Genomic DNA, 26,782 nt, shown 5'->3' on the forward strand with positions numbered 1-26,782 from the left:
TCAAATCCCAGTCCTGTCATTCCATTCTGGAAGCTTCTCCATGGCCTCAGGTCAATGCAGGGTTCTCCTGAGGGTCAGAGCCTGGCAGCACAGAAAGGCTGGAATTCTCAGTGACCAGGGTTCCACCACCCAGGGGACATTGGTACCTGTGAATGGTCCAGGGCCAGCACAGGGGACATGGACCTGTCCCAGCAGGGTCAGAGGAGACCCTGGGGCTGCTCTGGAGCCAGGCTGGGAGAGCTGGGAGTGTTCCCCTGGAGAAGGGAAAATTCCAGGGAATATTTCAAATCCCCGGAGGGGCTCCAGGAGAGCTGGAGAGGGACTGGGGACAAGGCCTGCAGGGACAGGAGCCAGGGAATGGCTCCCACTGGGAAAGGGGAGATTGGGCTGGCATCTTGGCAAGGAATTCCTGGTTGGGCTGGAATTCCCAGATTTGCTGGGGCTGCCCCTGGATCCCTGGCAGTGCCCAAGGCCAGGCTGGATCCACCTGGGACAGTGGGAGGTGTCCCTGCCCATGGATGGGGTGGGAATGGGATGGGATTTAAGGTCCCTCCCAACCCAAACCATATTGGGATTCTGGAGCCCCTCTGCTCTGGAGCCAGGCTGGCAGAGCTGGGAGTGTTCCCCTGGAGAAGGGAAAATTCCAGGGAATATTTCAAATCCCTAAAGGGGCTCCAGGAGAGCTGGAGAGGGACTGGGAACAAAGGACAGAGGGACAGGAGCCAGGGAATGCCCAGAGGACAGGAAAACTGGGACCTTGGGAAGCTCTGAGGTTATTTTATGCAGAGAGCCAGATCCCAAAGTATTCCTGCCCAAGAGGGGATGGGAAAATCTCCAGGGATGCAGATGAGGAGAGGGGGGACATTTCAGCAGCAGGGAGGTTTCCCAGCCCCACAAACCCAGCAGGAATCAAATCCCAACCTTCCCAGTGCCAGGGCTGGGAGCTCAGAGGGATTTTTGCTAATGGAAGTCCCAGGCAGGGAGGAAAGCTGCAAGCAGGCAGCAGGGCTGGCTGGGGAGAGGGGATTTAGGAGCTTGGCAGGATTAAATGAGCACAGAATGAATGAGAGGGCTCAGGGAGGGGAGGACAGGACTCCAGGAGGGAACTCTGGTGCCTTGCTGGGTGAAGCCAGGGCTCAACCCAGGATGCTCCTCCCTCCGTGGCAGGAATTCACCCACCCCAAAGACACAGCAGAAACCCCAGAGCAGACAGGATTGGGGTGATTTTAGAATTTGAATGATTGGAGAGCCAGGGGGGCAAAATCTGAGCTGCAGGGGGGTTGGGGTAGAGGGGGCACAGAGGGGCATTTCCAGGGCACATTTCAGGGCTTCAAAACAACTTCTGTTCATCAGCTTTCCCGAGGGAAAGTCTCTGCGTGTCTGTGCCTGCTGCAATCTGATGGGAAAATAACCAAAAAAATCCCAGAATTAGTTAAAAGGGAGGGGCTGAAGCCCCAAAGCAAAGCCTGGACCCAAACCTGCAAGGGCAGCAGGGCAGGAGCTCCGGGCTGTGCCTTTGCTGTGACTCTCGCTCGGTTTCTGAGCTGGTGCTCCCAGCCAGGCTCCCGAAATTCCCAATTCCTCCCAGGCTGCTCCCTCTCCTGGCGGTTACTGGCTGTGGGAAGAGCACCGGGAGAGGTTTTGCTGCTCTTTAACCAGAACCCAGCCCAGCCCAGCCCTGCAGGAGCCCCGGGTGAGCAGGGACAGAGCCAGGGCTCCAGCGATTGGCACGGATATCTCCTGGAAAATCCCTTCGCCAGGATTTTCCTCCTGAGAAGCCTCGGGAAAGAAATGTAAACAAGAATGATCTGATTGCTTGGAATGTGGTCTGGAGGCTGCTCACCAACAGGATCTTTAATTAGTCCCATGTGAATTGTTTTTAATTAATGACCAATCCCAGCCCAGCTGTGTCAGGACTCTGGTAAGCCACAAGATTTTATCATTTCTTATATTATTTCTTACTTATTATTTATCTTATTCCTTTCTACCCTTCTGATGTCTCCTTTCTCTTTTCTTTAGTATAGCTTTAGTATGTAATTTTCTTTTAATATAATATAATTTTCATATAATACAATTTTAATATAACAATTTTCATATAATATAACATAATTTTCTTTTAATATAACATAATTTTCATATAATATAACATAATTTTAATATCATATCATATCATGAAATAATAAATCAGCCTTCTGAGAACATGGAATCAAGATTCTCATCTCCTCCCTCATCCTGGGACCCTCAAACACCCCATGGGGACATCCCCAGCCCAGGAATGGCTCCTTGGGGACAAAGGGGACACACATGGGGACACACATGGGGACACACATGGGGACACACATGGGGACACAGCTCCTGCTGGGCCTCTGTGGGGCTGGCACAGCCCTCGTGTGCCTTTGGCTCCCACAAACTCCTGAGTTTGAGCCTTCCAGGGCAATTCCACCGAGACAAATCCCAAATCCCTGGGAGAGAGGGATTGCAGCCCTGCCAGCGAGGGCTCAGCAGCAGGAGCTGCTGCCCAGCCCCACAAGGGCACCAAAGGGCACACAGAGCCAGAAAAGGGCACCAAAGGGCACACAGAGCCAGAAAAAGGCACCAAAGGGCACACAGAGACAGAAAAGGCACCAAAGGGCACACAGAGACAGAAAAGGGCACCAAAGGGCACACAGAGACAGAAAAGGGCACCAAAGGGCACACAGAGCCAGAAAAGGGCACCAAAGGGCACACAGAGACCAAAAAGGCACCAAAAGGCTCACACAGGAGTCCTTAAAGGCTTCCCAGCCCCCAGGATTTGAACAAGGTCCCGCTGGAGGCACCAGGGAAAGGCTCAGCTGGAAGCAAAGCAGGGAGAGGAAAGTGGAAGGGCTCAGATGTCAAAGAAATCCACGTGTGCTCCGGAGGGAAAGGAATCGTCCTGCAGGAGCTGGAGCAGCTTCTGGGCTGACACAGAGCTCGGGATGAGCTGCCCCTGCTCCTGCAGCCTCTGGAAGCGCTGGCGCAGCTCAAGGTCCCCAGTCCTGCTCCGGGCCAGGAGCTGCATGTCCGTGTCCAGGGGCCCTGGGGAAAGGGAAAATCACACAAAAAATTCACTTCAGCAGAGAGGAAAGTCCAGGGCTTGTTTTCACCCCTGGAGCCAGGCTGGCAGAGCTGGGAATGCTCCCCTGGAGAAGGGAAAATACCAGGGAATCCTCAGAGTCCCTAAAGAGAGGGACTGGGGACAAGGGATGGAGGGACAGGAGCCAGGGAATGGCTCCCACTGGGAAAGGGGAGATTGGGCTGGCATCTTGGCAAGGAATTCCTGGCTGGGCTGGAATTCCCAGATTTGCTGGGGCTGCCCCTGGATCCCTGGGAGAGTCCAAGGCCAGGTTGGACATTGGGATAGTGGCACCCATGGGTGTCCCTGCCCATGGATGGGGTGGGATAATGGGATAATGGGGTGGGATTCCATGGGATAATGGGATGGGATGGGGATGGGATGGGATGCCATGGGATAATGGGATGGGATGGGATGGAATATTGGGATGGGATGGGATAATGGGATGGGATGGGATGGGATGGGATGCCATGGGATGGGATGGGATGCCATGGGATGGGATGCCATGGGATAATGGGATGAGATGCCATGGGATGGGATAATGGCATGGGATGGGATAATGGCCATGGGATGGGGTGGGATAATGGGATGGGATGGGATTCCATGGGATAATGGGATGGGATGCCATGGGATGCCATGGGATGCCATAGGATGGGATAATGGGATGGCATGGGATGGGATGGGATGGGATAATGGGATGGGTTTTCAAGTCTCTTCCCCCCAACCCAGGCTGGAATGCCACGATCCCAATGGAAAAGCCAGCTGGGAGATGGCTTTGAGTGCAGCACAGGGAACTCCCCTCCCACCTGCCCTGCTGGGGCTGGAGGGGCAGGAGCAGGGCTGGGCTGCAGGAATGCCCATCCCAAAGGCAGGAGAAGGTGGAGCTGCTCTCCTCACCCGGGGCATAGTTGAGCACACGGACTCCGGGCTCCTCCAGGGCCAGCACACGGAACATCATGTCCCTGGCAGCCTTGCCAGAGCAGTACAGGGCCCAGCTGGGGAAGGGCTCCAGGGCACACAGGGATGAGATGTTCACCACGGTCCTGCTGCAGCCAGGCCGTGCCCCAAAGGCCCTCAGGGCCGTGGAGGTCAGGCAGAGGGCAGAGCTGATGTTGAAGAAGAAGTAGGAGTCGATCTCCTCCAGGTCGGTCAGGTCCAGGAAGGATTTGGAGATGTCTCCCAAGGAGCCTGGGAATAGCAAATGTGGAATGGTTGGGGTGGGGGGGATCTGAAAGAATGTCCTTCCACTGTCCCAGGGTGCTCCAAGCCCCAGTGTCCAGCCTGGCCTGGGACACCTCCAGAAAGGTGGGAAATGAGTTCTTAGAGACGGGATCAACCCCAGAGCAGATCTCTTTGGCTGCCACGCTCCACACCCAACACCCCCAGAGCTTTGGGGCCCAGCCCCTGGCAGGTCCCACAGCAGCCTGAGGAGCCCAGCCCGGCCCATTTCGGGTCACAGTGCCCCAGCAGTGACAGGGGACAGAGACCTGCCCTGCCAGCCCTGTGCCAACACAAACAGCCTGGAGCACAACGTCCCCAAGGGCCACCACGGGCCCTGTGCCAGCGCAGCTCCAAATCCTGGAGCCCCCGTGGAACCCAGGGCTGATTTAAAGCCAATATGGATAAAAAGGGCACTGAAGGCATTAAAGGCACGAGGAAGGACGCACAAAGTGGGGCTCGAAATTTGTCTGAAGGTTTGGATTTGGGGAACAGGGGCATGAGAAGGTGCAGGAGGGCAACTGGCACAGCAAAACCTTGGGAACAGCAAAGCACTCCAGGGACCCCCCCAGTTAATTCCTTTAATAAACCCACACCGGGACAGGGGGAAATCCCGCAGCTCCTTTTCTCTTTTGGGGTATTTGCCGGCACCCCAAGCCCGGAACCGCGCGGGGCTGGCCCGGCTGTCCCCGGGGGCGGAGGGCAGCGGCTCGGGGAGGGGACAGGCGGGGACAGCGGTGTCGTACCGGCGTTGTTGACCAGCAGCAGGCGGCCGAAGGACGCGTCCCGCAGCAGCTCCCACAGGGCAGCGCCCGCCCTCCGCAGCCCCTCCGCGGAGCCCAGGTCAGCGGGCACGCACTGCACCCGCAGCTCGCTGCTGCCGGTGGCGCTGCCGGTGGCACTGCCGGTGGCACTGCCGGTGGCACTGCCGGTGGCACTGCCGGTGGCCCCGGCGCGCAGCTCGGCCGCCAGCTCAGCCAGCGCATCTCCGGAGCGCGCCAGGAGCATCAGCACCGAGCCGGGCCCGAGCTGCGGCGCCAGCAGCCGCGCCAGGCTGCGGCCGAAGCCGCGGGAAGCGCCCGTTACCACGCAGGCGGTGGCGGCCCAGCGAGCCGGAGCCGGTCCCGGTCCCGGTCCCGGATCCCGATCCCGATCCCGATCCCGGTGCTCGCTCCATCCCGGAACCCAGCGGAGGGGGCGTGGGAACGCGCCTGCCCACGTGACCCGCCCCATTCATGACCCGCCGCTTTGTGAATGGCCACTCGGAGAGCGCGGGCAGCGCTGCCGGCTCTGATTGGTCGGCCCCAGAAGGGCTCGGCCCACTGCGCGCTCGGGGGGCGTGGTCGGAGCGGGGCGCCCCCTGGCGGCCGCTGTGAGGGGGTGCGGATTCTGTGAGGGAGCGGCGGGGCGGGAACGGGACCGGGACCGGGAAAAGGAACGGGAACGGGAGGAAAAGGAACGGGACCGGGACCGGGAATGAGCCCGGCACCAGGAACAGCCACGGGACCGGGATCAGAACCAGCAACGAGCGCGAACAGGACTGGGTCTGGTAATGTGGCTGCGTCCCTGGAGCGCCGGGCCTCGCCTGCCCACAGCGCAGCCTCCCTTGGCCTTTCCCCCGTTAGGTTTATTCAGTGCACTTTTCAACATATTTTTCAAATATTTTTAAATCAAACTTTTAATCTTTAAAAAAAATTTAAAACTATATTTTTTAAAAATATATTTTTAATTTTTCCCCCCCGCTGATGTAAATTCCCTTTTATTGTGCCTGTCCAGCCCTGTCCCCACCTGCCGCTCCTGCAGGGCACCAAAGCCTTCCCTCCCCTTTTCCCTCTGCAATCCCGACTTTTGACACCCAGCACCAATACTTTACTAGGAAATAAAAGCCCTCTCTGATCACAAAAAGCCCTAAAATCCTTTTAAAAAAATAAATGCCTCTATGCATGAAGGTGCAGACGACTTCCAGGGAGGGTTTTTCCAAGGAACACCTGGTTTGTATGGAAGGAGCTGGCAGCAGGGCTTGCATTCCCAGCTGTTCAGTGCCAGGCCAGATGGTTCCAGGCAGGTAATGGAGTGGGATTTCACTCAATTAAGCAGCCACAGACTGGGCTGGAACCCTGCAGCACTCTAATAAAGCATTAAAAATTCATGGCATGGCAAAAGCCCAAGAGCGCTATTTGTTTTGCTAAAGCAAATCTTACACATTCGGCGAAATTAAGATCATCAGCAAAAAAAAAAAAAGAAGACAGCAAATGTGTATTTTTTTCACAAGTAGCTTCTTGATGGCAGAACTTGCTTCAGTCACTGCCAGGTCCCCCCTTCCCACTTTGGCAGCTCCAGTCTCCTGCATCCATCAGGATTGCTGCCCTGCTTCCCAGCCTGGCACCCACAGGGGCTGGAAACGGGCAGGGTTGCTGGACTGCCCCTCCGGCTGCCCAGCTCTGCATCAGGACATTCCTGATCCCTGCAGGTCTTCAAGGGCACGTTGGAATTGCCTTTGGAAGGTGTTCCTGCCCACGGCAGGAGTTGGAATGGGATGGGTTTTAAGGTGGCTTCCAACCCAAAGGATTTTATTTTTAGCGGCTAAAAGTCGCTCCTGCTAAATTAAATTTTTTAAAAATTAAAAATCAGCGGGAGGGACCTGATGACCAAATGAGCCCAGAGCTGGAGACCAGAGAAATGATCATGGAACCCCAGAACAGTTTGGGTTGGAAGGGATCTTGAAGATCATCTCATCCCAGGGCAGGGACACCTCCTGCTATCCCAGGCGGCTCCAAGCCCTGTCCAGCCTGGCCTGGGGCAGTCCGAGGGATCCAGGCCAGCCGCAGCTGCTCTGGGAATCCCATTGCAGCCGCTCCCAGGGAGGATCGGTCTCTAAATCCCCGAGGCTGCTCTGCATCCCTCGCAGCCGGCGCTGGGGGGACTCCTTGCGCTCCGAGCGCCGGGAGGGATTTGCTGCGGCTGCCCCGCTCTGGTGTGACAGGGACGGGTCCCAGGGAGCCCTCTGGTGCTGGGAACGCGGGGCTGGCACCTCTCGGCCTGCATCCGGACAGGGAACAGCGGGAAATGTGCAGAACGCTTCCATCCGTGCTCGGGCTCGGGCTCTTCCCTTGGTGCCAGGGAATCACAGAACCCTCAGGGCTGGAAAAGCCCTCTGGCATCAGAGAGTCCAACCATCCCAGCCCTGCCAGGGCCACCACTGCCCCTGTCCCCAAGGGCCACAGCCATCGGGCTGGGAAATCCCTGCAGGGATGGGGACTCCAGCCCTGCCCTGGGAAACTTGCACGGGTTTGGTTGTGTCAGGGACACCTAAAATCCTGAGGGATCTGAGGGGGATTCCCTCAGGGGAACCCCTTGCAGAAGGAAACCCCATGCCAGGGATGTGGGGATGCTGTGGAGCTGGCACTGCCCTGCTGTGGCATCATCCTCCTGTGACACTGCCCTGCTGTGACACTGCCCTGCTGTGACACTGCCCTGTGACACTGCCCTGTGACACTGCCCTGTGACAGTGCCCTGTGACACTGTCCTGTGACACTGTCCTGTGACAGTGCCCTGTGACACTGCCCTGTGACACTGCCCTGTGACACTGCCCTGTGACACTGTCCTGCTGTGACACTGCCCTGCTGTGACACTGTCCTGTGACACTGCCCTGTGACACTGTCCTGTGACACTGTCCTGCTGTGACACTGTCCTGTGACACTGTCCTGTGAACTGCCCTGCTGTGACACTGTCCTGCTGTGACACTGTCCTGCTGTGGCACTGCCCTGCTGTGACACTGTCCTGCTGTGGCACTGCCCTGCTGTGACACTGTCCTGTGACACTGTCCTGTGACACTGCCCTGCTGTGACACTGTCCTGTGACACTGCCCTGCTGTGGCACTGCCCTGCTGTGACACTGCCAGGGTTCCTTGGAGAGGAGCCCCTCAATTCCTGGGGCACAGCACTGGCACCAATGCCTTTCAGGCCCTGGGTGTTTCTGTCCCTGCAGCAGGGCAGGGCTGGCAGCCACCCCAGGTGACCTTGGCTGCTGTCACCGCTGACATGGCTCCCGAGGTGGCCCTGCCTATTGTCATTGTGGCTGTGGCTCCTCTGCAGCAGGGTGGGGCTGGCAGCTGTCACCTTGGCTGTTGACACCGTGGCTGTGGCTTTGAAGGTGTCCCTGGCTCCTGTCACCATTGCCGTGACTCCCCCGAGGTGGCCCTGGCTGCTGTCACCATTGCCATGATTCCCAAGGTGGCCCTGGCTGCTGTCACTATTGCCGTGACTCCCCCAAGGTGGCCCTGTCACTTGTCACCCTTGCCATGGCTCCCGAGGTGGCCCTGTCACTTGTCACCCTTGCCATGGCTCCCGCGGTGGCCCTGTCACTTTTTCCCATGGCTGTGACTCCCCCGAGGTGGCCCTGTCACTTGTCCCATGGCTGTGGCTCTCATGGTGGCCCTGTCACTTTTTCCTATGGCCGTGGCTCCCGAGGGGGCCCTGTCACTTGTCCCATGGCCACGACTCCCCCGAGGTGGCCCTGTCACTTGTCCCATGGCTGTGGCTCTCATGGTGGCCCTGTCACTTTTTCCTATGGCCGTGGCTCCCGAGGGGGCCCTGTCACTTGTCCCATGGCCATGACTCCCCCAAGGTGGCCCTGTCACTTGTCCCCGTGGCCGTGGCTCCCAGCGCTGCAGGCAGGGCGGCTGTGACCTCACTCCTGAGTTGCCCGAAGGCCACCCCAGCTGTGGCACCCCCTGGTGTCTGTCCCCACCGCTCATTGTGTCACCTCCCGAGGACAGCCCGAGGACTGACCCCGGCTCCGGCTGCATCCGGCTGGATTCCTGGCAGGATGGAGGGTGGGATGGGATGGGATAATGGGATGGGATAATGGGATGGGATGGGATGGGATGGGATAATGGGATGGGATGGGATGGCATGGCATGGCATGGCATGGCATGCAATGGGATGAGATGGGATGGGATGGGATGGGATGGGATGGGATGGGATGGGATGGCATGGCATGGCATGGCATGGCATGGCATGGCATGGCATGGCATGGCATGCATGGCATGGCATGGCATGGCATGGCATGGCATGGCATGGCATGGCATGGAATGGGATGAGATGGGATGGGATGGGATGGGATGGGATGGGATGGGATGGGATGGGATGGGATGGGATGGAGATGGAATCCATGGGATGGGATGGGATGGGATGGAGATGGAATCCATGGGATGGGATGGGATGGGATGGAGATGGAATCCATGGGATGGGATGGGATGACATGGCATGGCATGGGCTGAGAGGCACAGCAGGATCCCCACTCCCACAGCTGTGATGAGTGGAGGAGCCTGCAGGGAAATCTCTCCCCATTCTGGGATGAGAGGGGGGATCTCCCTCCTACTCACAAACCATGGCCCCTCCTTTGCCATCCTGCAGCCCCAGCACAGAATTCCCACATGGAGCAGCCCTGGGGTGGGATTCACCTCTTAGGTCTTCAAATCCTGCCTCAGTGGAGCTAAGCCCTTCTTGTGGGATTTGGGAGCACTTTGGAGACCCCAGCCAAATGATCTTCACCCCAAATTTCCACCAGAGATCCCAGAGCTGGATCTAATGAAAGCAGGAACTCAGATTTGAAAAATCCTTCACAAAGGTTGGTTTTAGTTAAGGTGTCAGGGCATGGGTTGGACTCATGGATCTTGAAGGTCTCTTCCAACCTTGTCATTCTGTGAATTCTGTGATTTCTGTGAAGGTTGAAGCGAGAACTCCATGGCTGAAATCCATCTTCAGTCTGCCCAAGATAATAATTTCCTGTAGCCAGATGAAAAGGTGGAATAAAATCCATGAGGAAACAGAAGTTGTTGTGATTTGGAGCATCCAGGCATGTCCCAAACAGGGATTTGGGGAACACTACAAAAATATTAAGCTTAAAAATTGATTTCAGACCTTAAATGTAACACTGAGTGCTGTGGCTGGAAAATGGGTTTATCCTGCAGAAATGTCTTGTGGAAGAGTGGAATATTTGGAATATCAGGCTTAAAATATTAGGCTTAAAAATTTATTTCAGTGCTTAAATGTAACACAGAGCAGGACTTTAACCACTGAGTGCTGTGGCTGGAAAACATGGATTTATCCTGCAGAAATAGCTAGTGGAGACTGGAATATTTGGAAGTCTGGACTATTTTGTGGTTGTGTGGGTGAATCCACAAGAGGCCAACAAAGCCCCTTTACTCATTGGTCATGAGAGACAAACAAAGTGCTCATTGGAGCAGGCAGCTGCAGGTTTCTCTTATTTATCCTTCTTTCTTTCTTGGTTTCTGTGTCAGTGACCTTGGTAGGAAATTCTTTCAGAGGTAAACGTGGATCCTCTTATCAAACTCTGTGGCTGTAAAACTTCTTCCACATGTCCTGGGGAGGGAAACTGAGCCCTGAGTGTGCCCAGGTGGGAGCTGGGGCTTGGTGAGGGCAGCAGGGAGAGCAGGAGGAGCTGGGGATGGAGGGGAGGAGCGGGGAAGCAGCTCCAGATCCCATCCCAAAAGGGATGCCCTGCCCAGCTGTCGAAGGTTGCATGCAAGATGTTTTCCATTACCATCTGTATGGCTGATTACCTTGTCAAGTGGCCAGTTTGCCTTATCTGTCTCTGTGAGTGACCACATTCACACCTCCCTGGGGAGGGGACCTCCGCTGATAACAGGCTATCGAATATCAGTGCATGACTGATAAGAACTGTAACATCCCATTGTGAGATGCTCCGCCCAGAGGGAGGAGCCAAGCATTGCTACCCCGATACACTCTGAGATTCTGGAACTCCAGCACGGCTTTTCTCCACGGGATTCCCCAGAGGAACAGCAGCTGCCTCTTCCTCCACTGGATCTTCAGAGGAAGACTACATCCTTCTCTACAGATCCCCCTTGCTCCAACAGAACCACACCTGATACTTCAGAGGACTGCAGCCACATTTTCAATCGGACTGCCACCAACACCCTGACCAACAGGGTGTCAGGTTGAGTTCTGACTCTGTCCGTGTTGTTCTAGTGGACTGCATTGTTTGTTTTATTCTTTTTATTTCTTCCCTATTAAAGAACTGTTATTTCCTGCTCCTGTATTTTTGCCTGAGAGCCCCTTAATTTAAAATTATAGCAATTTGGAGGGGTGGGGAGGATTTACATTCTCCATTTCAGAGGAGGCTCCTGCCTTCCTTAGCAGACTCCTGTCTTTCCAAACCGAGACACCAGGGAGATCCCCTGAGCGTCCCTGCAGGAGGGGGTGTCCAGGTCTGGCCTTGTTTGATCCTCTCTTCCCGCTGTTAATTCCCGGATTTGTGGCTAAACCCGTGATCCCACTGGGAAATGTTTTCCGGAATGGCACTGGAGAGAGCAGATTGAAGCCTGGCTTGGCCTCGTGCCCGCCTGTCACTGCTGGATGGAGGGGAGGAGAGCACGGAGCCACTGGAAAATCCAGCAGGGAGAAGGGGAAAAGGAAGAAGAAAAGCCAGGAGATGTTGCAGGAGTTGACCAAACCACAGCACAAAATGAAACCCCCAAATTAACACAAAAAGCAAGAGGTTGTGATGTTAAAAACAAAATAGGAAATAAATTCTGATAATTGTGTTGTTCCAGGGATTCAGGACAGCTGCTCCTGAGTTTGGGAAGTCATGGACAGAGGCTGAACCAGAGAGGAACTTGCACACAAGGCTTCTCTGACCCATCACATTGATTTTTTAGGAAGCTTTGGCCCACTGGGAAAGTTCTGGAGGCCTGGCAAACACTGCGAGGTCAGCAATTAAAAGGGGGAGATATTAAAGAATTACCAGGCTGTTGTCAGCTCTGTAAAACCCAATTATCTGGAGCTTCATTAGGAGGAAATTAAGGGAACATAGAAGGGTTAATGGCAGCCAGAAGGGTTTAAGGCCAATAGAATCTGTCAGGCAACGCCAATCTCATTTTTTAGGATTGTGAGCCATCTTTGCTCCACCCGTGTTGGCCTTGCCTGATGATTTGATTAATAAATTCCAACAATACCCATTCGGTATGGTTATGGCAGTGACTGGGGAGAAGAAATAAATAAATCAACTTCTTGTGGACAGGCTCTCAAACGGGACAAAATTTGTGTGGCATCAAATAATGAGGACAAATCCCAGGCAGACGCCAGCAATGAATATTCATGTGGAGGTGACAAACGCTACAGTCTGGGGACAAAGAGTGGAGCTTTTCTTACAGAATGGAACATTTTATCCCGAGCAGAGCTGGAGGTGGTGGTGGGGAATCAGCCAGACATGAGGCTGGGGTGATGCTGTGGCCACACAATCTCGGGGAAGAGCAGATGGACGGGGGTCCCTTTGGGTTTTGATTTTGGGGACGATTTGATTTCTATTCCTTGCCAGCCCCATCCTGGTCTTGAAATAAACAGGGCAGGAGGAGACTTTTCTCCTTTTTATGCCTTTATTAAAAGCGATCACCTCAAGACTGGGAAGCTCGACGGGTCTGCAGTCTCCGACTTCCCAGCGTGGCTCAGAGGAGGAGGGAATGCACAGCTTGGTCCACCAGGAGCAGAGCTGGGGGTCCAACCCTCACGGGAGCTGGAGGTCCAATCCTCACAGGAGCGTCTGGGCACGGACCCCAGTTCTTACGGCTTCCCGGCTCCGGGTCACCATTCCAGGTAGCTTCAGTAGTCAGGGCGGGGGTACAAAGGTCTCCCTATATCTCTGCAGGTCCGGCGCTCCGCTCCGCATGTCCACAAAACACTCTAATTTCTTAATTTTATAATTGGCTCGTTGTTTTGGGGGTTTTTATAAGTTCAACACGTCCCAGGGTACACTGGTTCCGAAATCTGCATATTGTGATGCTCCCCTCCTCCCCACGTTTAGTCTTCTCTCCCCCTCTGTCTGCGGAGAAGGGCTATATCAACTTGCCCTGCTAGGATCGTTTAGTGATACAAAGAGAACGATTAACTCTAACGACTTGTAATTAACATAACAAGTAACACTGCCGCAGCAACCCCGGGCCTAAAAATTTTGTAACTTTGTTTTTTTTTCTCTACGGAAATAGAATTTAACCAAATTCTGTTCATAACAGGCACATCCTCAGCAGCAGCAGGGGTTGAGGGAGGGGATTCTGCCCCTCTGCCCTGCCCAGGTGAGACCCCAGCTGCAGAGCTGCCCCAGCCCTGGGCAGGACCTGGAGCTGCTGAAACCAGGCCAGAGGAGGAACCCAAAGATGTTTTGAGGGTTAGAACAAAACATCTGAACATCAGAGCACCTCTGCTCTGGAGCCAGGCTCGGAAAGCTGGGGGTGTTCACCTGGAGAGGCAAAGGGTCCAGGGAAAACTTACTGCAGCCTTCCAGTGCTGTAAAAAATAAAGAGAAAGCAACTTTTTATACAGGCAGATAGTGGTAGGACAGGGGAAATGGTTTTAAACTGAAAGAGGAGAGATTTCGGTGGGATATTGGGAAGGAATTCCTGGCTGGGAGGGTGGGAAGGCCCTGGGCTGGAATTCCCAGATTTGCTGCGGCTGCCCCTGGATCCCTGGCAGTGCCCAAGGCCGGGCTGGACACTGGGGCTTGGATCCACCTGGGACAGTGGGAGGTGTCCCTGCCATGGCAGGGGTGGGATGGGATTGGGATGGGATTTAAGGTCCTGTGGAGCTGTGGAGGCTCTGCAGCGCTTTCCTGGGAACAGCTCCCAGTCCAGCCCCAGATCAGGATCCACCCTGCGATTTTCACCCCCATTCCTCCCACTGCTGATGTGTCTCTTCTATTCTTGGTTCTAGGAAAGCTTCTACAGATCCCCGTGGTGACACTGGCGGGGGACACCTGTCCCTGATGCCACACCCAAAGTGACACCGTGCTTGGGAAGCGGTGGGGAGAGTTGTGAGCTCCGTGTGGTGAGGAGCAGGGAATGGAGCTGGGAAGGGGCTGCAGAATCCCTGAGGAGCTGGGAAGGGGCTGGAGAATCCCTGAGGAGCTGGGAAGGGGCTGCAGAATCCCTGAGGAGCTGGGAAGGGGCTGGAGAATCCCTGAGGAGCTGGGAAGGGGCTGCAGAATCCCTGAGGAGCTGGGAAGGGGCTGCAGAATCCCTGAGGAGCTGGGAAGGGGCTCAGCCTGGAGCAAAGGAGGCTCAGGGGCCCTTGTGGCTCTGCACAGCTCCTGCCAGGAGGGCACAGCCGGGGGGATTTGGGATCTTATCCCAGGGAACAGGGACAGGAGCAGAGGGAGCGGCCTCAGGGCAGCTCAGGGTGGACACTGGGGAATTTCCTCATGGAAAGGGCAGGGGTGGTGTCCCCATCCCTGCAGGGATTTCAGAGCCCTGCGGATGTGGCACTTGGGGGCAGTCATGGCAGTGCTGGGGAATATTTGGACTCTGTGATTTTAAAGGTCTTTTCCAACCTTAATGACTCTTGAGTTTTCACCAGGTTCTCCTCGCTCTGCCTGTGTTGTTCCAGTCCTGGAGCCTCATTCTGGGGAGTTCCTTTATCCCCTTCTCATTTCATAAAGTGACAATGGAAGTGTCCCTGCCCTTGGCAGGGAGGTTGCAACGAGATGATCTTTGGTCCCTTTGCACCCCACCCATTCCATAATTCCACATTATTTACTCCAGCAGCGTTCCACCCTCACAAGCAGCGCCGAGGGAGGCCCCGGTGTGCTCACACAGCTGGAGAATTTCATTTGTATCTCAGAAGGTGAAACAACAAAAGCAAAGGCAGAGCCCCCGGTGGTGCCGCAATCTGGGATTCCTGCTCTCCATCCCGCTGTGGCATTCCCGTGCAAGGACAGCGCCTGATAAGGTGCGCTGGGAACGGGACATTCCAGCGCTGCTTTCCCAAGAAACTGATAACAGGAACCCTCTCCGGGGGGAGAGATTGCCTGGGAGCAGCTTCGAGATGGGGCTTAATGACTCCAGAGACTCCAGCAGGTTTGTCACAGAGCGGAGACAGACTCCTGACACTGGCAAAGGGGGAGCTCCTGAAATTTGGGGTTAATTTCACCCAGACTCCTGATACAGACAGGTGGGACCTCCTGAAATTTGGGGTTAATTTCAACCAGACTCCTGAAACAGATAAGTGGGAGCTCCTGAGCTTTGGAGTTAATTTCAAGGATTTGTCACAGATCCTGGACACCCTGACTCCTGAAACAGACAAGGGGGAGCTCCTGAAATTTGGGGTTAATTTCAACCAGCAGGTTTGTCACAGAGCCAGGACAAACTCCTGAAACTCCAGACAAGTGGGAGCTCCTGAAATTCGGGGTTAATTTCAAGGGTTTGTCACAGAGCCCAGACAAACTCCTGAAACTCCAGACAAGTTGGAGTTCCTGAGCTTTGGGGTTAATTTCACCCAGACTCCTGATACAGACAGGTGGGAGCTCCTGAAATTTGGGGGTTAATTTCACCCAGACTCCCGGAACAGATAAGTGGGATTTTCTGAACTTTGGGGTTAATTTCACAGAGCCCGGACAGACTCCTGACATAGACAAGGGGGAGCTCTTGAATTTTGGGGTTAATTTCACCCAGACTCTTGAAACAGACAACTGGGACTTCCTGAACGAATTAATTTTTGCTTAATTTCAAGCCACTTTGGAGTTAATTTCAAGGATTTGTCACAGATCCTGGACACCCTGACTCCTGATACAGACAAGGGGGAGCTCCTGAGCTTTGGGTTTGTCACGGAACCCGGACACCCCAACTCCTGAAACAGACGGGGCTGCGCTCCAAAGCAGGAGTTCCCAAACTTTGGGGTGAAATGCCGGGTTCAAGGGGGGATGCGGAGCAGACGGGTGGGGAAAGCTGCCCCTTCCTTGGCAATGGGGAAAGGAAGAGGGAATGCACGGCTGGAGTTTGGGATTAAAGGGAGGCTGCGCCCTCCGAAAGCGAGAGAGAGAAAACCCAGCATGCTGTGCCTGGTGAGCTCTCCCTGTATCCGAATGAAGCTGCAGGACTCCTCTGTCTCCTTTAGGGACACCGGCTTTTCCCAGCGGCATTTTTCACACACTTTGGGACTGCAGGCACCTTTCCATTGCTTATGGGGCTGAGGGACAGCGTGGGGCAGGAGGAGCAGGGGCTGCCTCTGCTCGGGGCAGGGACGCGGGTTCTGTCCTGCTGGGATGTCACAACGGTGTCACTGCCGTGGGGCTGTGTCCTCTCACGGGGAGGACACGGGGACAGCGCCATGGGGCTGTGTCATTCACAGAGGTGTCCAAGCCATCGGGCTGTGTCATCTCACTGGGAGGACATGGGGACACTGCCATGGGCCTGTGTCCTCTCCTGGGGTACAACATGGGGACTGCCACGGGCTCTGTCATTCACGAAGATGTCCAAGCCACGGGGCTCTGTCCCCTCGATGGGTACGACACCCTCCCCACCCAATCTCCCGCCGCTCCCGCAGTCCCGGGGCCGCGCCGCTCCGTCCGTCCCTCCCTGGGCGGAGCGGCCGCTCAGGCCCGGCCCCCTCCCGCACTACATCTCCCATGGTGCCGCGCGGCCCAGCGCCGCTCCCGGACTACATCTCCCGTGGTTCCTGGCGCGGCGCGGGCCCCTCCCGCACTACATGTCCCGCGGTGCCCCGCGCGGGTGGCGGAGCGGGGCCGAGCAGCCCCGGCGGTGCCGCTGCCGGCCGGGCCGGGCCGGGCGGGGCCGCGCAGGTGGAGCGGCCCCATGGAGCGGCCGAAGATGGCGGAGCTGGAGAGCCTGGAGACGGCGGCGGAGCACGAGCGGATCCTGCGCGAGATCGAGAGCACCGACACGGCCTGCATCGGCCCCACGCTCAGGTGCGGGAGCGCGGGGGGAGCGCGCGTCCTGCGCCGCTCGGGGGGATGCGGGGGGCGCTCCCGGCGGGGCTGCGCGGGGTTACCGGGGCAGCGCCGCTCGTGCCCTTTGCCAGCCGCTGTCACCGTGTCACCGCCGGGCTGCTCCTTTGTTCTCCGAGCCGCCTCTGCCCCCCGGGACAGCCCCGCTCCCTGGCGGGGTTCGCCCGTTCCCCGCTCCGTCACGTCCTTCCCGTCCCTGCCGTGCCCGGGCTTCGCTTTGGGCGGCGCAGCTCTGGCCCCGGTGCCCGGTGTGGTGTTAACGGTAACCTGCGTGCGACGAGGAATCGCCCGATCTCCTAAAAAATGGCATTATTTTAGATCAGTTATCCCCATCTGTGCCCTGTTCTTGCTGGACCAAGTCAGCATCGCTGCCTTGAGATAATTGCCCCATCCTTGTAAATTCCCCCATCCGTGTAAATTCCCCCATCCTTGTAAATTCCCCCATCCTTGTAAATTCCCCCATCCTTGTAAACTCCCCCATCCGTGTAATTCCCCCGTCGTTTCCCGCCCTGGAAGCGCTGCAGAAGTTCTCCCAAGGACTTTGAGTCCCCCCAAAGCGTTTGCCGGGGCTGGTGTGCCTGTGTGATACCCCAATGGATGGGGTTTGTGTGTGTGATACCCGAATAGATGGGGTTTGTGTGTGTGATACCCCAATGGATGGGGTTTGTGTGTGATACCCGAATAGATGGGGGTAATTCCAGCTCCTCCCAATCACCGGGAGCACCACGGAAACCCTCAGAAACCCCGGGGTTAAACTTAAACCGCGAGCAGATAACTCGGTGCCGTTATCTCGGAGCTCAGCTCGGTGCCTCCGGGAGGGGAATTTGGGCTTTGGGCTGCTCCGCATCAGCCCCAGCCGGGCAGGGCTGGCTGCGCTCAGGGCTGCAGCCTCCCCTGCATTTATTTCTGCGCCTCCAATTTCCCGGTTGGAGCCCCTGGAGCAGCTCCCGGGGCCTCCGTGCCCAGCCGAGGCTCGGAGCTCTGGGGTTTGCAGCGATGCTGCGGTGCTGGCAGCGAGCTGGGCACGGAAACTTTGGGATTTATGGAGCAGCAGAGCCCCGGCTGTGCTCCAGCATCGCCCATCCCCTCGTTTGTTTGCAATTCTTTCGCTTTTCTTCCCGGAGTTCTCCCGTGAAGCTTCTCAAGGCGAACCGAGCAGTGGGAGATGCCGAGAACGAGATTTATTATTCCGCAGAAACTGGTTTGGATGGGTGGGAGCTGCCAGGGAGGGGAGTGTGGGTGGCTTTTTTCCATTTCAGAGGACAAAAAGTGCCGCTGATCTCGTCTCTCGATATTGAAGTTAGGTGAGGAGCTGGGTTTGATGTGGAGCTTTGCATTTCCATGGGAGAAGCGCAAAACTCGCTTGGCTCCGTTAAATATCCAGCCTGGGAGGGGTTTGGGTTTTCTTCATTCACTGCTGGGTGTGGGGATGTTTAATTATAATTAATGATCAGCAAGGATGGCAAAGTTAAACTGGCCCAGCTCAGGGTAAACACCCGAGGCAGGAAAGGAGGACGGTGGAAACTTTATTTTTTATTTTTTTTTTTTTATAAAAGGTGACTCATTTCTTGTGGGCATCATGGAATAATTGTGTGTCCAGGAGCCAGGCTGGCTTCTCTTCCAGGAACTCCCAGGGCTCAGCTCAGGGCCAGGCTGGAGCGCTGGGGCTGGGGCGGGCAGAACTGGGATTTTCTTGATTTCTTGGGTTTGCAGAGCTGGGCTTTTATTGGTGCAGAATTGGGGCTTTTATTGGTGCAGAATTGGGGCTTTTATTGGTGCAGAATTGGGCTTTTATTGGTGCAGAATTGGGGCTTTTATTGGTGCAGAATTGGGGCTTTTATTGGTGCAGAATTGAGGTTTTATTGGTGCAGAATTGGGCTTTTATTGGTTCCTTTGGTTTGCAGAATTGGGCTTTTATTGATGCAAAACTGGGTTTTTATTGGTGCAGAATTGGGCTTTTATTGGTTTTTGGTTTCCAGAACTGGGCTTTTATTGATTCCTTGGGTCTGCAGAATTGGGCTTTTATTGGTGCAGAATTGGGGCTTTTATTGGTGCAGAGCTGGGCTTTTATTGGGTTTTTTGGTTTCCAGAATTGGGTTTTTATTGGTGCAAAACTGGGTTTTTATTGGTGCAGAATTGGGCTTTTATTGAGTTTTTTGGTTTCCAGAATTGGGTTTTTATTGGTGCAAAATCAGGTTTTTATTGATTCTTTTGGATTGCAGAATTGGGTTTTTATGGGTTCCTTTGGTCTGCAGAACTGGGCTTTTATTGGTGCAGAATTGGGGCTTTTATTGGTGCAGAATTGGGGCTTTTATTGGTGCAGAATTGGGGCTTTTATTGGTGCAGAATTGGGCTTTTATTGGTGCACAGCTGGGCTTTTATTGAGTTTTTTGGTTTCCAGAATTAGGTTTTTTTGGTGCAAAATCGGGGTTTTATTGATTCTTTTGGTTTGCAGAATTGGGCTTTTATGGGTTCCTTTGGTCTGCAGAATTGGGCTTTTGTTGAGTTTTTTGGTTTCCAGAATTGGGTTTTTATTGATTCCTTTGGTTTGCAGAATTGGACTTTTATCAGTTCCTGACTCCTTTTATTTGCAGAACTGGGCTTTTATTGGTTCCTTTGCTTTGCAGAATTGGGTTTTTATCAGTTCCTGACCCCTTTGGTGTGCAGAATTGGCATTTTATAGATGCAGAATTGGGTTTTTATGGGTTCCTGACCCCTTTGATATGCAGAATTGGGTTTTATCAGTTCCTGGCTCCTTTGGTGTGCAGAATTGGGTTTTTATGGGTGCAGAATTGGGTTTTTATCAGTTCCTTGCTCCTTTGCTGTGCAGAATTGGCATTTCACAGGTGCACAATTGGGTTTTTGTGGGTTCCTGACCCCTTTGATGTGCAGAATTGGGCTTTTGTGGTTTTCTGACCCCTTTGCTGTGCAGAATTGGCGTTTCATAGGTGCACAATTGGGTTTTATGGGTTCCTGACCCCTTTGCTGTGCAGGATTGGCATTTTATAGGTGCAGAATTGGGTTTTTATGGGTTCCTGACCCCTTTGCTGTGCACAATTGGGTTTTTATCAGTTCCTGACCCCTTTGCTGTGCACAATTGGCATTTCATAGGTGCACAGTCGGGTTTTATGGGTTCCTGGCTCCTCAGGGACATTCCCAGGGCTCAGATGGCAGCTGAGGGTCCAGCCCTTGACCCGTGTGGGTGGGTGAGGTCCAGCCCAGCCCAGCAGGGTGGCACATGCCAGGGGCGCAGATTCCTGCCAGGGGAATTGGGGGGGGCTCCTTGGGGTCCCTCCTGGTGCTGTTCTGGCCGGGGGAGCAGCCTGGCCCTGCTGGGGACGGGGATTTGGGATCCTGGTGGGGGCGCTGGGAGCACAGATGGGGCACTGGGGACCCCACTGGGGAAACTGGGGATCCCTGATGGGGGAATTGGGATCTTGATGGGGGCACTGGGGATCCCCACTGCGGAACTGGGACCCTGCTGGGGGAATTGGGGATCCCAGTGCCTCCACTGGGGTGGCACTGGGGATCCCAATGGGGACACTGGGATCCTGATGGGGGCACTGGGGATCTGCAGTGGAGGAACTGGGAACCCCACTGGGGAAACTGGGGATCCCTGATGGGGGAATTGGGGATCCCTGATGGAGGAATTGAGACCCTGATGGGGGCACGGGGACCCCACTGGGGGAATTGGGATCTTGATGGGGGCACTGGGGATCCCCACTGTGGAATTGGGGATCCTCAGTGGGGGAACTGGGACCCCACAGGGGGAATTGGGGATCCTCAATGGGGGAATTGAGACCCTGATGGGGGCACGGGGACCCTGATGGGGAAATTGGGATCTTGATGGGGGCACTGGGGATCCCCACTGCGGAATTGGGGATCCTGGTGGGAGAATTGGGGACCCCACTGGGGGAATTGGGGATCCCCAGTGGGGGCACTGGGACCCTGCTGGGGGAATTGGGGATCCCAGTGCCTCCTTTGGGGTGGCACTGGGGACCTCAGTGGGGGAACTGGGGACCCCACTGGGGAAATTGGGGACCCCTGATGGGGGAATTGGGATCTTGATGGGGCCACGGGGACCCCACTGTGGGAATTGGGGATCCTCAATGGGGGAACTGGGACCCTGCTGAGGGAATTGGGGATCCCAGTGCCTCCATTGGGGTGGCCCTGGGGGTCCCAATGGGGACACTGGGATCCTGATGGGGGCACTGCGGACCCCGCTGGGGGAATTGGGGACCCCACTGGGGAAACTGGGGGCCCCTGATGGGGACATTGGGGACCCCGCTGGGGGAATTGGAGACCCCAGTGAGGGGCACTGGGATCCTGATGGGGAAATTGGGACCCCACTGGTGGCACTGGGGACCCCACTGGTGGCACTGGGGCCCCGCTGGTGGCACTGGGACCCCGCTGGTGGCACTGGGGGTCCGCTGGTGGCACTGGGACCCCGCTGGTGGCACTGGCCGCGCTGGTGGCACTGGCAGCGCTGGCCCAGGGCTCGGTGGCATTTGAAGGACCCCAGGCTCAGCAGCCTGGGATGCTCTGGGATCCAAGGCAGGATGTTCTCCCTGCCCTTCAGCCTCTCCTAATTACACCTCTGCTGCTAATTGCATCTCCTGCTCCTCTCCCATTGCCCTTCTCCCTCTCTCACACCAGTTCCCAGAGCTCAGAAAACCTCTTAGGGGAAGAGAAGCTGGAACTCAAAACCGGCTCTTGGCTGACTGTGGTACCCCAGTGCTCTCATTTTTATCGTGTTTTATTGAGGTTTTTTCTTTCTGTCCCCTTGAGCTGGGGTTTCTATTTGGAGATATATATATTTCTATTTGGAGATATATATATATATATTTCTATGTGGAGATATATATATTTCTATTTGGAGATATATATATATTTCTATGTGGAGATATATTATATATATATATTTCAAATATATTTCTATATCAAAATATATCTATATTTATATATAGATATATTTTAAATATTTTAGTATTATGCATTACAAAATAAAAATGTTTGAAGAACTTTCTCTAACCTAAAATCAGCTCTTGGCTGACTGTGGTACCCCAGTGCTCTCATTTTTATTGAGTTTTATTAAGGTTTTTTCTTTCTGTCCCCTTGAGCTGGGTTTTCTATTTAGAGACATATTTTATATATATATTTGAATATATTTTATAGCTTTATATATAAAAATATATATTTATATAAATATTGATATATTTAGAAATATTTTTAGGGTTGTGTATTACAAAAAAATCTTTGTAATAAAAACGTTTGAAGAACTTTTTCTAACTTAAAACCAGCTCTTGGCTGTGGTACCCAGGTGCCCTCATTTTTATTGTGTTTAATTCAAATTTATTGCTCTTTCTGTCCCCTTGAACTGGGTTTATTTAGATATATATATATAGATTTATATTATTTATATATATATAGATATAGTTAAAATATTTTAATTATTATATATTACAAAAATAGTTTGCAATAAAAACATTTGAAGACTTTTTGGGAGAAGAGAAACTTTCTAACTTACAGTTAGCCACAAGCTGGTTTTGATACCCAAGTGCTCTCATTTTTATTGTGTTTAATTCAAATTTGTTGCTCTTTCTGTCGCCTTGAGCTGGGTTTTGTATTTAGATATATATATATATTTATATATATTCATATTTATTTATATGTATTTATATATATTTATAGTTATATTATTTTTATATATTTATATATTCATATATAATTATTATATATTTTTATATATTATATATTTTCTATGTAATTATATAGAAGTATATATTTTATATAGGTATATATTGATATATTTAAAATATTTTTTATTATATATTACAAAAAATGTTTGTAAGAAAAATGTTTGAAAAGCTTTTAAAGGAAGAGAAATTTTCTACCTTAAAACCAGCTCTTGGCTAACTGTGATACCCCAGTGCTCTCATTTTTATTGTGTTTAATTAAAATTTGTTGCTCGTTCTGTCCCCTTGAGCTGGGGTCTGTATTTAGAGATTTATATATATATAAATATATATATTTATATATTCATAGATATTTAATATAATTATATATAAGGATATATTTTATATAGGTATATATTGATATATTTAAAATATTTGTAGTATTATATATTACAAAAATGTTTGTAATACAAGTATTTGAAGAACTTTTAGGGGAAGAGAAACTTTCTACCTTAAAACCAGCTCTTGGCTAACTGTGATACCCCAGTGCTCTCATTTTTATTATTTTTAATTAAAATTTGTTGCTCTTTCTGTCCCCTTGAGCTGGGGTTTGAATTTATTTTCATGTTATATATTGCAAAAAACGTTTGTATTATTTTTAATCCGTGCTGACCTGTGATGTGCTAGAGATGGGTGACAGTGGGGTTTCCTTAGGGCACCCCGCATAGCACGGGGGTACAACCTCACCCATCTCCCTGCAATCTGAGGCCTGGCCCCATAATATCTGAATTTAAAACAATTTAAAAGCAGTTTAAAGAATTTTAAAGCAGTCTAAAGAATTTTAAAGCAGTCTAAAGAATTTTAAAGCAGTTTAAGTCATTTAAAAGCAGTTTAAGTCATTTTAAAAGCAGTTTAAGTCATTTTACAGCCATTTAAATCATTTCAAAGCAGTTTTTATTGCTCCCCTGGGGATGTTTTGCTGTCCTCGCTCCTCTGCAGTGCCCTTGTACCCCTGGTGTCACCTCCTGGCTCAAGCCTAGCCTGGATTAAGTCACTTTTAATCCTCTCTGCTTCATCACCTTGAGCTGTGCGAGCCCTGGAGAGGATTTTTGAGCATCCTTTGATAAATTCCAGCGGTTTTTAATCAGCATTTGATGAGCTAGAGCAGCCCTGGGAGCCACCCAGGTGTGCTCACCGCGGTTTTGTGTCTTCTCCGTGCTTTAAAATCCCATCAGGCTGCAAAGCCCTCCTGCTTTTCACACTGGGAGCTGCTTTGGCAGCAGGAACCGCCTCAGTCGCTCAGGAACCGCCTCGGTCGCAGCAGGAACCGCCTCAGTCGCTCGGGAACCGCCTCGGTCACTCGGGAACCGCCTCAGTCACTCGGGAACCGCCGGTCGGTTCGGGGAACCGGGTTATCGGGAACCTGCAGGAACCGCTCGTCGCCGGGAACCGCCTACAGGAACGTGAACAGCAGGAACCGCCTCGGTCGCAGCAGGAACCGCCTCGGTTGCTCGGGAACCGCCTCGGTCGCAGCAGGAACCGCTTCGGTCGCTCGGGAACCGCCTCGGTCGCTTCGCAGGAACCGCCTGTCGCTGGGAACCGCGTCAGGAACCACCTCAGTCTCAAAGCGGCACCAAACCGTCCAGCAGGAACCGCTCGCCGGGAACGCCTCGTGCAAAGGAACCGCGGGGAACGCCCGGTTCTTAGCAGGAACCGCCTCGGTCGCAGCAGGAACCGCCTCGGTCGTTCGGGAACCGCCTCACCGAACCACCAGGCGGAACCGCGAGCGGGAACCGCCGTCCGGGAACCGCCTCGGTCGCAGCAGGAACCGCCTCGGTCACTCGGGAACCGCCTCGGTCGCTCGGGAACCGCCTCGGTCGCAGCAGGAACCGCCTCGGTCGCAGCAGGAACCGCCTCGGTCGCTCGGGAACCGCCTCGGTCGCTCGGGAACCGCCTCAGTTCCTCAGGAACCGCCTCGGTCGCAGCAGGAACGCCGGGTTCGGGAACCGCCCCGATTCGCTTCGGGAACCCGCCTCGGTCGCTCAGGAACCGCCTCGGTCGCAGCAGGAACCGCCTCGGTCACTCAGGAACCGCCTCGGTCGCTCAGGAACCGCCTCGGTCGCTCGGGAACCGCCTCAGTGGCAGCAGGAACCGCCTCAGTTCCTCGGGAACCGCCTGGTCGCAGCCCCCAGCCGCAGCCGGGAACCGCCTCGGTCGCTGCGGGAACCGCTGTCGCTTCGGGAACCGCCTGCGGAACCGCCACGATGCTTCCAGCAGGAACCGCCTCGGTCACTCAGGAACCGGACCGCCGTCGCTGGGAACCGCCTGTCGCAGGGAACCCTCGGGAATCCTCAGTCGCAGCAGGAACCGTCGCTTCGGAACCGCCTCGTATTAACAGCAGTCGCTCAGGAACCGCTGTCTAGCAGGAACCGCCTCAGTTCCTCAGGAACCGCCTCGGTCGCTTGGGAACCGCCTCAGTTGCTCAGGATTTGTCCCTTTCATTGCCCTGGCAGCTCAGCTGTGCCTCCTGTCCCTGTCCCTGGGAATGCTCAGCATTTATTTCCAGCTGATTCCTCTTATTCCTTGCTTGGTTCTCTGGCTTTTTGGTCATCTTCTAATGATTTCCAAGTGATTCTTGTAATTCCCTGCCTGATTCCCTGCCTTTTGTGTCCCCTGGCAATGATTTCCAGAAGATTCTTGTTATTCCATGGTTGATTCTGTGACTTTTGTGTCCCCTGGAAACAATTTCCAGGTGATCCTTGTAATCCCTTGCTTGATTCTTTGGCCTTTTTGTCCTCTTTAAATGATTTCCAGGTGATTCTTGTAATTCCTTAATTCCTTGCTTGATTCCCTCACTTTTTTTCTTTGTGTGTCCTCATCAAATTATTTTCATGTGATTCTTGTAATTCCCTACTTCCCTAATTCCCTCTTTCTGTGGCTTTTTTTTTGTCATCTTCAAATGATTTCCAGGTGATTCTTGTAATCCCCTGCCTGATTCCCTGATGTTTTTTGTCCCCTGGCGATGATTTCCAGGTGATTCTTGTAATTCCCTGCTTGATTCTGTGATTTTTATGTCCCCTGGAAACGATTTCCAGGTGATTCCTGTACTTCCCTGCCCGATTCCCTGCTTTTTGTGTCCTGCAAACAGCTCCTCCCCGGGTTTTGTTCCCTCCCAGGTGTGTGTTTGCTTTCCAGGCTGTTCCTTGGTGCTCTTTATCAATCCTGTTTGGTGCCCTGCAGGAAAATCAGGAATGTTGTACCTGGGAATGGATCGGCCAGGCCGGGATTTTAGCCAAAATCATGGAGATGTGAAACTCTGGAACAGAAAATGGGGATCAGAGCAGTGAAAGGAGGCTCAGTGAGGTCGTGGGCAGCTCCTGAGCGGATTAAGGCAGGGCTGGAATTGAGCTGAGCTCCCTAATTCCTGCCTGGCTGTTTTCCATGACCATTCCTTGCCTGGCACCTCCCTGTGCCCCGCTGGGACACAGCAGCACCAGCTCCTCTTTTTGGGGTTTTTTTTAGGATTATGTGTATATATTTATTAGGATTATGTTAGATGTTTATTAATTTTTAGGATTGTGTGTGTTATATTTATTAGGGTTTTATGTCTGGGATGTTTGGCAGATCAGGGAATCCTGGAGTGGTTTGAGTGGGAAGGGACCTTAAGGATGATCCTGTTCCCCCACCTTGCACTGTCCCAGGTGGATCCAACCTGGATTGGACACCCCAGGGATCAGGGGCAGCTCCAGCTGCTCTGGGAATTCCATCCCAGCCTGGAATTCTTGGTTCCTGATGCTGTGGACAGGGAATGTTCTCTGGGGTATTTTCTGCTGTATTTTCCAATGGAGCTGGGTTGGAATTCTGACAGTCCTGTGGCATGCAGGGTTCTGGGGCTGAACTTGGGAAACTGAGCACAGGAACTGCTGTGGCATGCAGGGTTGTGGAGCTGAACTTGGGAAACTGAGCCTGGGAACTCCTGTGGCATGCAGGGTTCTGGGGCTGAATTTGGGAAACTGAGCAC

General features: G+C 53.6%; 2 protein-coding genes across 2 annotated transcripts in view; one reads left to right on the forward strand and one right to left on the reverse strand.

Annotated features, from left to right (window-relative positions):
* Positions 1-2,191: 2,191 nt before the first annotated feature.
* SPR (sepiapterin reductase) lies at positions 2,192-5,545 on the reverse strand. The gene is made up of 3 exons (XM_030947384.1): positions 5,059-5,545; positions 3,992-4,282; positions 2,192-3,057 (listed from the first exon to the last, which is right to left on the reverse strand). Exons 1-3 carry the CDS (start codon positions 5,543-5,545, stop codon positions 2,867-2,869), a joined length of 969 nt encoding a protein of 322 aa, XP_030803244.1. The 3' UTR covers positions 2,192-2,866.
* Positions 5,546-16,861: 11,316 nt separating this feature from the next.
* Positions 16,862-26,782, forward strand: part of EXOC6B (exocyst complex component 6B) — a 324,643-nt gene continuing 314,722 nt past the window's right edge. Inside the window, exon 1 of the mRNA XM_030947367.1 lies at positions 16,862-17,047. Within this exon, the coding sequence (XP_030803227.1) occupies positions 16,935-17,047 (113 nt within the window). The 5' untranslated portion in view covers positions 16,862-16,934. The remainder of the gene's footprint in view (positions 17,048-26,782) is intronic.

Source organism: Camarhynchus parvulus, chromosome 4 (genome assembly GCF_901933205.1).
Source record: "Camarhynchus parvulus chromosome 4, STF_HiC, whole genome shotgun sequence".
Lineage (NCBI taxonomy): Eukaryota > Metazoa > Chordata > Aves > Passeriformes > Thraupidae > Camarhynchus > Camarhynchus parvulus.

Excerpts from the sequence above, each read along its gene's own strand:
- SPR (XM_030947384.1), bottom strand. The coding sequence starts at position 5,545 with ATGGGGCGGGTCACGTGGGCAGGCGCGTTCCCACGCCCCCTCCGCTGG. Across the intron at positions 4,283-5,058 it reads GCTGCTGGTCAACAACGCCG|GCTCCTTGGGAGACATCTCC; the intron begins GTACGACACCGC and ends TGCTATTCCCAG. Across the intron at positions 3,058-3,991 it reads TGTGCTCAACTATGCCCCGG|GGCCCCTGGACACGGACATG; the intron begins GTGAGGAGAGCA and ends CCCTTTCCCCAG.